Source organism: Pezoporus occidentalis, unplaced genomic scaffold (assembly GCF_034315485.1).
Source record: "Pezoporus occidentalis ecotype Australia unplaced genomic scaffold, CSIRO_AGI_Poc_V1 ctg88, whole genome shotgun sequence".
NCBI classification, from domain to species: Eukaryota; Metazoa; Chordata; class Aves; order Psittaciformes; family Psittacidae; genus Pezoporus; species Pezoporus occidentalis.
The window spans coordinates 1,484,903-1,498,497 of NW_026916242.1; the positions used below are offsets into that span (position 1 = coordinate 1,484,903).

The 13,595-nt window shown below is 35.8% G+C and overlaps 1 protein-coding gene across 7 annotated transcripts in view; it reads right to left on the minus strand.

Moving 5' to 3' along the window:
* MYO3B (myosin IIIB) overlaps window positions 1–13,595 on the minus strand; it is a 207,580-nt gene that overhangs the window by 165,014 nt on the left and 28,971 nt on the right. For all 7 annotated transcript variants that reach the window (XM_062604656.1, XM_062604653.1, XM_062604655.1 and 4 more), the window contains 5 exons: window positions 12,902–13,085; window positions 11,265–11,399; window positions 7,841–7,945; window positions 7,477–7,576; window positions 3,890–3,966 (listed from right to left, as the gene is read on the minus strand). In XM_062604656.1, the coding sequence (XP_062460640.1) occupies window positions 3,890–3,966; window positions 7,477–7,576; window positions 7,841–7,945; window positions 11,265–11,399; window positions 12,902–13,085 (601 nt within the window). The remainder of the gene's footprint in view (window positions 1–3,889; window positions 3,967–7,476; window positions 7,577–7,840; window positions 7,946–11,264; window positions 11,400–12,901; window positions 13,086–13,595) is intronic.

Sequence of the window (13,595 nt, forward strand, 5' to 3'; positions counted from 1 at the left end):
TTTCACTGATGCCTCTTTAGATTATGCAGAAACACAGCTTTATACTGAAACAATGCAAATATTACTCATTGATTCAGGATTAGGCACGCACTTATAATCAGGCTCAAAGTCTAAAAAAACCACACAGGAGCACTGAAAAAAAAGAAAAACAATTTAAACTAGTCACTGTTCTAACAATTCAAAAATATATTCTCATGCTCAGACACATTGAATTTTATCCCAGGGAGTATGCCTTGATTCAGCAGCTGGAAAGAAAACAATCTGGGGCGGTCTTACTGATCACTACTTCACCTCGGGAGGATGGTTAACAAACATCCAAAATACAGAGTTAACACAGCTTTAAATACTAATATTACATCTGAAATCCCCCTGTAATTAATAGCAAAACAAAGCCAAGATTTTACCACAGGTTAACTCATTGTTACAGAACTCTTACCTTTATCAATGTCCCACCCTTTCCTACTGTCACATGTCATATTTCAACACATAATTCTTTAAAGGATCAACTATGTTTTACTAATGTTCCTTTTACAACCTAAATATCCACGCACCATTGCCATTTTTAGCAGTTATCAGTAAAATATATAAGCATACTCTGAATGGTTTTAAATTACTTTCAGCACCTCTCCAGTTCTTTCTGACTTCAAGTATCTTTCTCTTTCTGTTCTGAAAAGTAGAATTTGGCCAAAGAAAACATGAACAGATTCTAACTGAGCTGGTTTCAAGGGTCAAATTTCCAGCCAAATCATGATACATTTAGAAAAAAAAACAAACTGCAATTCTATTTGAACTAGATTTTGTTCAGTTCTGCACTAGAGGTTGAAGACAAAACATGTTAAGGCTTAGAATTAGAGATGTATAGGTGGTTCAGTTCAAAAGTTTCAAATCTGATTCCTCCTGCTAGCATTCAACACAATTTATTTCAGCATACAAGAAGCAGATTTTCAGTACCTTAAGCGTTTGGCAAGAGAGAGGTTTAAGTATTCACCATATTTAAACTATGTTATCTTATTTATCTTTTTTTGGCATTCAGTGTTCAAGTTTCTGCATGTCTATGGTTGTTAAGTGTGAGACAATACTGATTAGGTTAAACAGCAATGATTGATTTTCAGTGAGTTTACTTCAAAGCTGCTCTGAAACTGATGCATCCTTTCCAAGTTCCTCTGTTGCTTCCAACACAGAATAGTTATTCCCTCTATTTTCAGTTTTCAGCAAAATTTTTGTTAATCACTCACTCTGCTCAGAACAAATGCTCAAGGGCAGATCTTTTTGATTTGTCATGTTGCTGCTAAACAAGCCTCACAGTCACCAGAAAAAAACAGCCCTCGAAGATGTTTGAGTCAGTCAAAATGGTTATAAGCTACTGCTTTTCATACTGCCAGTAAGAACACTGAGCTGAAAACAACACCTTACATCACCCTCACCCTATTTTCCTATGAACTCTTTCTGTTGCAAGTACCATGCCATATAATCCCTTTGATACATTTTGCAAAATTAATCTTAAAATACAATGCTTTTCCTCATTATGCAGACTGTTCCTGATCCTAGCCATTCTAGTTTTCAGCATATTTGTCTCTTGCTTATATCCAGTTGTTCATATCTGCCAGCTTGAATAATTTTGCACAATTCTTTCCCAAGTTGTATTTTCCTGGGTTTTATTCCCTGTCAGCTTCATTTCACAAGGTTCATTTCTCTGAAACACTCCTGTAGTCTCTTCCTCCAAGGCAAGCTTTTTCATGTCCCCTCTCCACTTTCCCTTCAGAATAAATCCATCTTTCTCATCATTACATGAGATCCCATGACTGCTTTATGCATTGACTGAGGCTCTTATATTTCACACATAGATAACAGAAGTCCAATGTAAAAACAAATAAATAATTAATAAAAAATCCTACTCTTCATGCTTTCTATTTCTGATTAGTAATATTTTCTTCCTGTCCAGTTATTTTACGGTATTTTGGGGCTTGACATAGATTCTATCCTATGTCAAAACAGACAAATTTTTGCAACTGTTAAGTACTTTTCTAGGGTTTACTGTTCTCATCACAATTCCACCTAGAAAACATTGTTCCTAATAAGCTGTTACCCAAGCAGAGTTTTTCAGCTTATTGCAGTCCTCATCTTTCACCTTTCACATAAAAATTTGGCTGCACATTTTAAAAATTCCAGAAAGATCTCCCCAGAAGTAAGGCAAATTGCACCTCACAGGACAGTTGAAATGTCATTCGTATAAACACAAAGAAAGCAACCATTGTGCCTTTAGCATGACTGTTATGCAACTTGTCATTTAAAAGCCATTTCAACAACAGCGTAATGGATATCTGAGCATCTTACAGCTGTTTTGCAGATCGTATCTCTATGAAGCCTCATCGTCCTGGCTCATGCAGGCATGCAAATGTGAGATGAGTTACTATGCTTATGGTGCTGGTTATTTCGAGAAATCTTCAAAATCAAAACAGAAAGCATTCAAAGCTACTTCTCTTCCTGTTTTGATATGCTAGGCACATAGCGCACTTTGCTTATACATGTGTTGTATTTTCAGGTAAAAAATTTTCACATCAAAATCTCTGCTTATTTCTTTTTAACTCAAGAATTAATATTTTCAAGCAGGATGGGAAAATGAATTCAGTATGATTCCTGCTTTTAATGGTAATTATTCAAGCAAAACAGTACTGTAAAAATAACATCTAATAATCCCAGTTTAATAAAATATTTCACAATATATCAATTATTGTCTAGAGGAGTATTTTATGAAGGTTTCAGAATGTCTCCAACCAAGGTGATTCCATAAATAATGCCTGCACAGTGGCTTCTAAGGTACCTTGTGTCTCCTTTGTGACGTAAACTGGTTGTTATGGAGATAGTAAAATATCAACCATTCTTTGTGAGAGTGTGCAAGATCAATTTTGGATCCATTACAGCAGCTTTTTTTCTCTACTCAGCTATAATCAGCCTTCCTTAGCAACAGAAACAGATGTATAAAAAGTGTAAAATGTTCTAAAACAAATGTTTGCACAATAGTTTTGTCTGACATACAGAAATAGACTTGTGTGTATTTGTAACAGATACAAATTCCATCACAAATTTCACAAAATTCAAAGAAGTCTAATGGCCTTCAACAGAAATGAGGCCAATACTGTTATGAAGGTTTAACAGATTACAAATAAACAGATCACTCCCTTTTCATTCCATATTTTTTAACTGCACAATCCATACCTTACAGAAGTATTTTCTGGTTTTTAAAATGGCAAGGGCAAAGATTAACATCTTTCATCCCAATTTTAGGGGAAGTACAGAAGAGACTTTGTTCAGCAGTGCGTTTAAACTTCCTAGAGCTTCATTAAATAGAAGGAAAAGGGTTATGTCTGGGGAGTAGAATGTAAAAATATGGTCTAAAATAGTTGCCTAGGCAGCCTATACATTATTTTTCTTCATTGTTAAGCTATGCTGCTCCATGTGTCTAAGTGTGGAGGTCCCTACTCAGTGATTAAGGTTAAAAACCACATAGCTGAGTCAGGGTTTTGCAGAGTCATATAACAAATCAGGAATGTAGGAAATCCTCCTTTTCCTCACTCCAGTCTACTCAGAGGCACAGACAAGCACCCAAGACATACAATATTTGATTGGCAAGTCATAACATTTTCAAGAAGACCCTTGGTTATTTGCACGTTGTCAGTACTGTTATGGAAACATTACAGAGAATAGAATAATTAAATTACTAGAAATCCATTTTGTATATTCTAACGATACGTACACTTTAATGAATAGGGGCCTAGAGTAAAGTAGGAGGGAGGAAAGAAAAGATACTCTTTTCTTTTACTATGTGGAAGTGGCGAAGAGGTGTGCACTGCAATATATGAAGACAACCCAGACAGGAATGTTTGCCTACCTCAGGTGCCATCCAAAAGGGTGTTCCCACTGAGGTGTTTCTACGCAGCCGTGTGCTGGTGAGCTGGGCTGAAACACCTGCAATAAAAGAGATGTAAAAAACTTGGCCTCAAATTTATTCTGTCATTTCAGTTAGTTTATTTCAAGTATCTGGAAAACAAACCCCAAACCTGGGAGTACAGCTGCAGAATGTCTGGTGAAAGTAGGTGCAGTGTTTGTACTGAATTACTTGTTTGATTAATTTCAGCTTGCTGGTTTCATTCAGAATTGCTGAAGGATTTTTTTGTGAATGATTCTCAGTTTGAAGCACTTCCATTCAAACTTGAAAATTCAATTGGCACCTAAATATCACAGACCTCATTTTGATGTTTCCATGAGTATAAACAAGAACTATTCAAATTACAATTTAACTTTAAAACTTCCATTTCAGAAACTTAGTCCCTGAACACTGCTGGCAGCCAGTGTGTTCACTGGAGTACTTGCAGAAGCTCCTGTTCAACAAAACATTTAAGCACTTGCTTAAATCCTGCCCTGCAAACTCAAGCTCAGGCTGCAGCTCTTATTTAGGGAGTTAAGCATATACACAACAAATGCTGTGATTCAGGGCTTTGCTGACTGGGGCTGGACTACTGAAACACAGCTGAAAAAAAGCAAATCTTCCATGTTCTCGTCAACATATAAGTGTAGAGTTCAGGAGCCTTCCAGTAAGTTGGCACAAAACCAGCAATGACTTAAAAACATATTTCACCTTGTCATTGTTTAAAAACAAAAAACACATTGGTCTGATCCTATGGAATTACCCAGTGACAAAAATTAGGAGAAACACATATAATATACATTGCGTGATGCCAATAAATAAGAAATTAGGACTCATAATTCATAAGTTAAATGATTCAATTGCTAGCTTCAACATTCAGATCTGTATTTATTTGTCATTTTTCAGTGCGACTGACTGCAAGTCTTCAGCGACTTCATGAGTACTGCTGTGAAACAGTTAATGGCTAGGACCTACAGCAAGCCTCTGTGCATTTAACTCTGATCTCTCTTCAGCTAGCTTAATTTGTAGCTGCTATTTACAGACACTGCAGAACACTGCAGAATACCAAAGAGCTGAGACAGGGAGACAGTAAGAAAGTGTGAGCAAGCATGAGCATAAATGAATGATAATTTGCAGACATTTTGGGTTGACTTACACTGTGACCAATGCTTATTCAAATATATCATGCTGTTGAGAGCAGTTGAGGGTAGAAACGTCTGTTACATTGAAAAAGCAAGCTGTAAAATCATACAATAAAGGGGAAAAAAAAAAGCCTCAATTAAGGGTATCTGTATAATCCTCTCTGTGACCCACTATCCATATGTACAGCCCTGAATATGAATTAACTTTTATTTAAAATTCTGTCTCATTTTGTGGACAGAATGGATAGCATTCACTGAATAGACAGTCATCTAATATTTTTTATCCCCATTGATTTGAGTTCTTATTATACTTATTTAGTATATCCAATCCTACATTAAATTTAAAATTATTATTTTGTTTTCCTTTTGACGTCCTCCTCATCAAAGAATAAATCTCCTTAACATTCCTGCAAACTGGGAGAGGATTATTAGTTCCAGGGATTAACCTAAAAATATCCAAAGCATCCACTGTTTTGAGGTACTTAATCTGAGATCTTTCTGTTTTCAGGCACTCCACATGCCTCAGGTAGAGTTGTAATAGATCTGAACACAGATCTTCTCTAAAGAACAAGATGTTTCAAACTGGCTATTGGTAAATTGAGGAGCAGAGTGGCCACTTCTACAAAGTTTGATGCAGGTGATCTGCCAGCAACATGGAGAAACTTGCAGAAGCAAGAACAGTCTCCAATTTGATGCCACTCAACCATCTGAACCCACGAGTCCCTTTTCTTTCTGAGCTCTTTGCATTTTTCGCTATAGATTTTCCACTTTCTGCAACAAATGTGACAGTTCAACATCACCCATGACTCAGTCCTAATCTGTTCCCAGAGTGCCTTCTATGACTATGGCAGTGGGCAACAGGAGAAAAGTAGCAACTTAATGAAAGGTGGGTGCTGGTTGCTTCTTTAATCAGGAAGCCCACAGATATGTGGGCATTTCTTGGCATTTCCTAACCATTAAGTGTTAGGAAACACTCAAGATTCAACTCATGTCTCTTTCTGAGGTAGTCGTATTTGTTGTAATTTTCTAGTGTTACTGTTGTAACTTTGACAGTAGGGAAAAAAAACTAAAATGTGGAATCAGAAAAACCCATGGGTCACCAGAAAGTTTGGGATTCTGTTTCCCTGAATGTGCCACTTGGAGCTGTAGCACATTTCATCTGCCTTTGAAAGCCAGAGCTCCAAACTGAGCTGCCACAGCAGCCAAGTCATTTGATAGATCTGATAAAAACATTTTGGTTTGGGGAGAAAAGCCAGCTTTTCCCAGAATAGATTAGTTACAAACGAAGATCATACTGCCAAAATTTCCCCAAATGCAAAGGGATCTTCCTCCCTTGTACTAGGTCAGGGACTCACTCCAAGTTTTGCTTCAGGCCATATGTTTCTCGCAGCACTATTTTAATTGTTGCCTTTACTATTCAACATAATGATTTTCTGTCCCCAGAAGATACTAAAAAGCCTCCTGTTTCCCAAATTACTTTATCATCTTCAATAGCATTTTATGTTAGATTTATAATACTATGACAATATCAGTATTAAATTTTCTTGCCACTGCATACATTTTTAAAATTATTTTCTGAAAAATAATTATTTGCAGAATTTCCTGGCACACCATTTTACACTACTCTCATTTTGTGAACGTTTATCTTCATGCACTGCTAAACAAACATGGTATTCACATACTGCTATTCTTAATGATGATTACCTTATGTATTATATGATTTCATCAATAAATCATAATACTAATAATTGGTTTCTGTTACATTTAATATAATTGGCCATTCTGTTGCATATGTATCTGAGCTGCCTTATTTTTACAAGCGTATCTTTAAAGGGAAACAAAACTGCTGAATAGAGTTAAATTCTATTGACAAGTCCCTTTCTTCCCTGCTTCCTGTTTCTTATTTTTCCAGACTCAATGCTCAAGTCTAGCAGCAGTAATCATAAATTAAATGGATGTTGGGTTTTGGACCCAAGGGACCATTTTACCTTCTGCTCAGAGGGAAAAAATATGCTTAAGGCTAGCAAAAGCCATTTCAGAGAGAAGAATGTTTCCTTTTCATATGCAAAAGACAGAATATCTAAATTTAAATTAGTAGGACAACTACCTTGGAAATGACATTCCTTGTGAAATGCAAAAGAGCTCTGTAAATAAAACGGTGCCTTCAGAACTATTTTTAATTATTAACTTATTATGATTAAGCTTTTAAGTTAAAAGTCTATTACCAATTTTTGGTTTGAGTTTTTATTCTTGCAGTATCAGGTTCCTTCTGCACTTTTCCTTCTTAAAAAATTCCAAGTATCCGCCTGAATTTCTCACTATGGCATTCTGCCTTCCCAGGGGAAAGTAAAACAGATGCCTCTGGCTAAACTGCATGTATCAGGAAAACAAATGGGAAGTGGTCATTACCAAAGTCAACGAGCTTGACTCCACCTTCTGTTGTCAGGAGAATGTTGTTCCCTTTCACATCACGATGAATGATCCGGTTATTGTGTAAATGCTGAAGGCCCTATATACCAGCAGTAACAAAAAAAAAGTTTACTCCCTTATTTAAAAACAATTACCCTACTGTTAGGGAATGTAATGCAGAAAATCTGCACATACTCTATAGAAACATCTGTCCACTGGGTTACATGCTTCATACAACTCCTGCTGCTATAACAGCCCACATAAATATTGTCAACATTACCATACTTTATAAATGGAAAATGTATGTATGAGATGAGTAAATTGCACCCTCTGCCATCATTACAAGCCGAATGAACATCCTTACCAAGAGAGCACCATATAAGATGTATGAGATTATAGCTTCATCCAACTGCTGGCCACCCTTCAGCAAGCCTTTGACAAGCTCTGTGACAGAACCTCCATTGCACAGCTGTGAAGAGGGAGGTTGTGAGAAGGGAAAAAACGAGACAAGTCTGCAGTTACTCAGTTTACTTGTTTAGACTGTGAACACCTACCATGCAAAACTGCATTACAACATGGGTCTGGGAACAACTAGATTTTCACCTTCCAATTATTTACATCGTCACCACACCTCAGAATGTATTTTATTAGCAGTGTTAATAATAAATCACAGCAGCCTGGGTGGGGGAGGGAAGTGAAAAATGAAGATTATGAAATGTAATTTATAAAATGTAACTAATAATCCAAATATTAAGAATGTATTTTGTTTTTTGTATTTTGTTTTAAAAAAGGATTTGTAAGTCCAATTTACATTACTTGAGTATTTTCACAATGATACGTGTATTGTCTTTTTGAAAAACTGTTTTTGTGCCAAGAGAAGGCCAGAAAAAAAAGACTGATGCTCTTGATAACTGGGAGGCAATAAATTACAGTCATTTTAAACTTTCATTCCATCAATGCTCCTGCTGGCAGGCAATATAAAGTAGACAGAAGCCATATCTCTATACTCAGATTTGATGCCATGTGCTGTCAACAGCTGAGATGAAACATTCTGATCCAGAAAAGCAGCTTCTTGCAAGCATTTCCCACTAATAGGCTGCCACACATCAAAAGAGGAGAAAAAGTAAAATTAGAATCTCTGTAAATACCTTTTCACTTACATCATTAGTCTATACCCTTCTAAGCAGTTGTTTGCCCTCCCCTTTCTCTTTCCTTAATTATTTGATTAAAAAAGAAAACAAAACAAACCCAAAACTGGAGAATGGACTGCTGTGCCTACATTTACTTACTCCTCTAGACCTGTTTCTGTAGCTAGCACCCTTACAAACATTTTTGCCATACAGAGATCAAATGCATTTCAACAGAAGTGCATTTCACCTTACCAGCACTAAGTTTAAAATACTACAGTGCAAACCCAGAGAATGGTATGAAACCAGAAGTTCTCAAGCTTTGCATCCCTCAAATAGTTTTTATGAACTGTGTTTCAGTTCAATCATTAATTTCTGTGATATGTCAGTATTTTCCTTCATTTATTAGTAACTTCCCCTTGCATGAAAAGGTTTCACTAGACTAAAAGTTTCAGTTCATTGGAAGTCCCAGACCACATGAGAAACAAGGTATCTTTTACGTAAATAAGTTCCTGAAGCAAAAATTCATTACTTGAAAACACTGATGAGTTCTGCAGGAACTTGACTTTTTAATTCATTTGTAGAGATTTATTTAACCTTTTTTTTTTTTTTAATTAGGTGGGAAACTTCAGCTCAATAACAATCCTCAAACATATTTACAGGAGAACTTCACCTTGTCATAGAAAGCTCATGTTTTTCTTTCCATGCTTAACCATGTCCTGACAAGCCACTGTAAGTCAAAGATCTTTGCTTCTTGCTTTCATTGCACTAAATGTTCTATTGAGACAGACTGTACTAAACTTATCTTTAGCCTGAAAATAGAATACAGAAAAGCATGCCCTCACTTAAAAAAATCCCTAACCTGGTTGTGACTGAAAAATGATACAGACTGACAGCTGCTTGGTAGTGTATGTCAAATGAATGACTGACTTTGAAAAATACACCCCACAGAAACTGCTGCAGCTGTCAGTGACACTGTTCTTGACAGTCAGCAAAGATCTGGGTTGAAATGAACTTCTAAACTTCATTACCACTTCACACCTAATGGCAACACTTTAAAAAGTGAAATGATGCACATTTAGATTGAAAAGTAGGGAAACATACTTTGCAGTTGTCATGTGCTTCACCTATACAAGAACTGAATCATCATAAAACTATTTGAGGTGACCACCTTTTTTTACCATTCATCATCTCAGGCATTTACTAAAGCAAGATCCTACTTGTAGTGAGTAAACATGGCAAAACTGTGCCTGAAGAAAAGAACACCCTTCTATTACAAATTTTGGAAGTCACACATCCAATGAATATATTTTATCAAAGACTCAGGGAACAAAGCCCAAGTACTCTGTGTATTCCCTTTGACTGAAAAAGGGTCATTAATATAAAAAGTGACTTCTGTGCATACCTAAATTTGCATATAAATTCCAAGGCAAGAAATAGTTTGACTTGTCTGGTAAATTTGTCTGTTTAAGGAAAACACTTTTTTAATGCCAGATTTCTTTAAAACTTTGGATAATGTGCACCAAAACCCACCTGAATGAACATACTTAATTGATAAGGTCTGTACAAACAGCTAAGTGTCTCAAATTCTACATTCGACTTTGCTACACAGAATATGACATGATTTTGCTTTACAAAATTTTGTTGTATGGGATCCCACATCTGATGCCTCTGCTGAATACACTGCACTTGAATTAAAACAGAAAACACATGGGAAACCATGCCCAAACTCAAGACAAAGAGAGCAGGCATACAGTAAAAACCCACCAAATGAAAAATACTGAAGCTCCTTTTTTTAATAGTTACTGAAATTTAAGATGAAACACATCCAAAAGTTTTAATTCAAGCTACGTAACTCTGTACCACGTAAAAGTCAGATGTATTGTTGGAATTCCACACCCTAAAGTGGAAATAAAGATCCCCTATTCTGATTCCAGTCACCATTCAAGAACAAAGAGCAGACAGAAACATATAAATGGTCTGGTATTGCTCATTACTCTGTGCAAAGCTCTGTTTCAATTAGTCTAGAAAAAAATCTAGAAGAAACCCCCAACTTGGAACAAACTTTGGCACTCACTTAACCAGCAACAGTACAACCAAAACTCATTTTTTATTGCCAAAATACATTTTGATGGCCACTCAATAAGAAGAAGGTATTTCTATTGCTAGATTTTCAACAACCACCAGCCTCAAGTTTTAAGTTGCCATAAAACAGATTTTCCCATTACATTTTCCCTGTTTGCTTTTGCAATAGACAGCGTATTTGTTAATTGTATGCCATGTTACTACTACATGATCTTTTGCATTTCCCTTAAGTGCTTGAGCTCTATGAAAGTTTAGAGAAATGTCTTGTCTAATGTTTCCTCAACCAAGAAAAAAACCAAGCTGGTTCTAGGCAATCACTTATATCCAAAGGATTTGTGTGTTTTGGAGCAGAATGTAGCACCTTGAACAGAAATAAAATGCAAAGACATTCCCTGCTGAACGAACTTTAAGTTTGGATGTGATTTTCAACAGTAGGCTACCACACATCATTCTTCACCAGTCCTTTGATTGATGGCCCCAATCAGAGAACCATGAAAGGCTGTGGCTCTTCTAGCAGTCACAAACAGAAAGCAAACATTTGCTAGTTAAGATGTAACGTTATCAAAATGCTTTTACCTCAAGTACTAGCCAGAGCTGTCCTCCCACATAATGATCTGCTTTGTAAAACATTCCATAAAATCTAACAACATTAGGGTGATTCGGAAGAAACTGTAAAATATTATATTCTGCTTCTATTTCTTCATCTACATCCTAAATAAAAAACACAAACATACAGAACATAAGAACACAGTAAGTCCATACAAAGCAAGAGCAAATTCTCACGGAGAAGAACAACCATTTTTTAATTAGTTTGTAGTTTTAAATGGGTTTTCTTTCACACAGCTGAAATTATTCACACAATACTATAAATTTAATCCACATCAAATTATGCCACTTTTGCCTTTTTTTTATATACAGGAACATGAAGTCTGTGTAAAGCAAGCAGTGTTCTTCAAGGATTCTTTCAGTGCATAATATACTCAGCCAGAGAAGTAAAAATTATACTTAACTATGCTCGGTTGTCTAAATAAGAAATTTACACATGTAGTATTTTTAACCTGTTTTTAAACATGCATATTTTTTATCTGCAAGCTATATGTAAATAGAGGAATCTTTGATTCATCCTTTTTTTCCATGGTTATCAGATGGGACCAAACAGAGAACAATTTCACAAAACCTCAAAGGGGACATCAGTAAAAACATTCTTATGAGGAAAACAAACAGACCAGAACAATTAAAGAGACAAAACAAAACCCATGAAATAAGCAAATGTTACTAAATATTTGTTAATGAAAGAATTTCGTGATAATTACAAAATATTGATTAATATCAGCACACAGGCCACAACTCAGAACAGTTCTTAAGGACTGAAACTTTTTTTGTTTCTGCATTAACTGTGACTATCAGAAACAATTAAGCTCTTGCATGCATTTTCCTTTTTTTGCATTTTGCTAGAAAGGGTATCATTTTCTACCTTCTTTAAGATTCATACCAAAGAAAACCACGATGAATTTCAGTAGTAGTAGGTAACAGAAATGTAGCTTTTTAGTAAACACTTTAGCCCAGCTGTCATGATCAAACTTTAGCTCAATCCAACCTGAGCAACTGCCAATTACAACTTCCACTGAAAACTAGGGCCTTGGTTCTCAAGGGAAGCTAGGCATTTAATGCCCACTAAAACAGGAGCTGGCACAGAACTACCTCTGAGAATTTGGGCTGTGCTCTTCTGGTTTTATCTTAACTATGGCCTCACAGTATTACCAGCTTATGAAAGATAACTATAAACTATCCTAAAGTTCACAGCACTTCTGTGATGGCAAAAGTAATTCTTTTGGGCAGTACACAGAATAAAATAAAAACATTAAGATTCAACGCATCTTGTATTTTCCATGCTACAGCAGAACCCTAAGGGCAATGCCTCTGTGCTTATCACTTGCATGCTCCAAGCATAGATACCTAAATTTGTACCAGAAGAATTACATAAACCTCAAAAAGAAACCAGGCAAATGCTGTCTTAAATAACATAACAAGACAGTGAAATTTTAAGTTCCAGCTTTCAGATGCTGGTCATAAACTACTTCTGTCAATGAATTCTGCATTTTTTTTCCTTTCAGGATGCTTTCAGTATCTTATATATTTGATTCATATTTCAACTGTGTTTGAGAATTCTTTCACATTAACAATGAAGTTACAATTTCATATTTTTTACTTACACTGATAGGATCCAGAATCTTTACTGCTGCCAGAGCCCCATCTTTCTTATTGGCAACCTTATAGACTTTACCGTAAGTGCCTTTTCCAATAGTCTCTATAATTTCCCAGGTATCTGAGGGATTGGCTAGTGATTCTAATCCAATCATACTGGAATTATATTGAAACAATCCATACAATGGCTTCCTGGAAAACAAAGTAGACACACATACAGTGGGAAGCCCTATGTAACTCTGTACTAAAGAAAGCATCTTATGATAAAGAAATCGAATATTGTCCTAATATGAGAAGAAATATAGATGGAATCACAAATGGAAGCCAGACAGAAAGATATTATCACTAAATGAAGGAATAGAAAGCTCAGAAGACTCACACCCATGAACAAACCAAGGGAAAAAAATAAGAAAGGGGTCTTGACAAATGCAATTCAAGACAATACCATCACTGAATGCAAAAGCTCTTGATTTTTTGAGATAGATCAACTAGCACCTTAAACATACACTTAAATTTCTAAATTTTAAGGTTTCAGCCATTTCTTTGTAAGCATGTCTGGTATCTGCAAACCTGCTTAAAATAATCTTTAAAACATGCTGTTTGATTTACTTCTTCACCATTTCCAGCATCAGTGGCCACTATCTGGCATAAGAAATATAGTCAGAAAGAAATGTGAGTCTGGCTGTAGAAACTGATAAATTC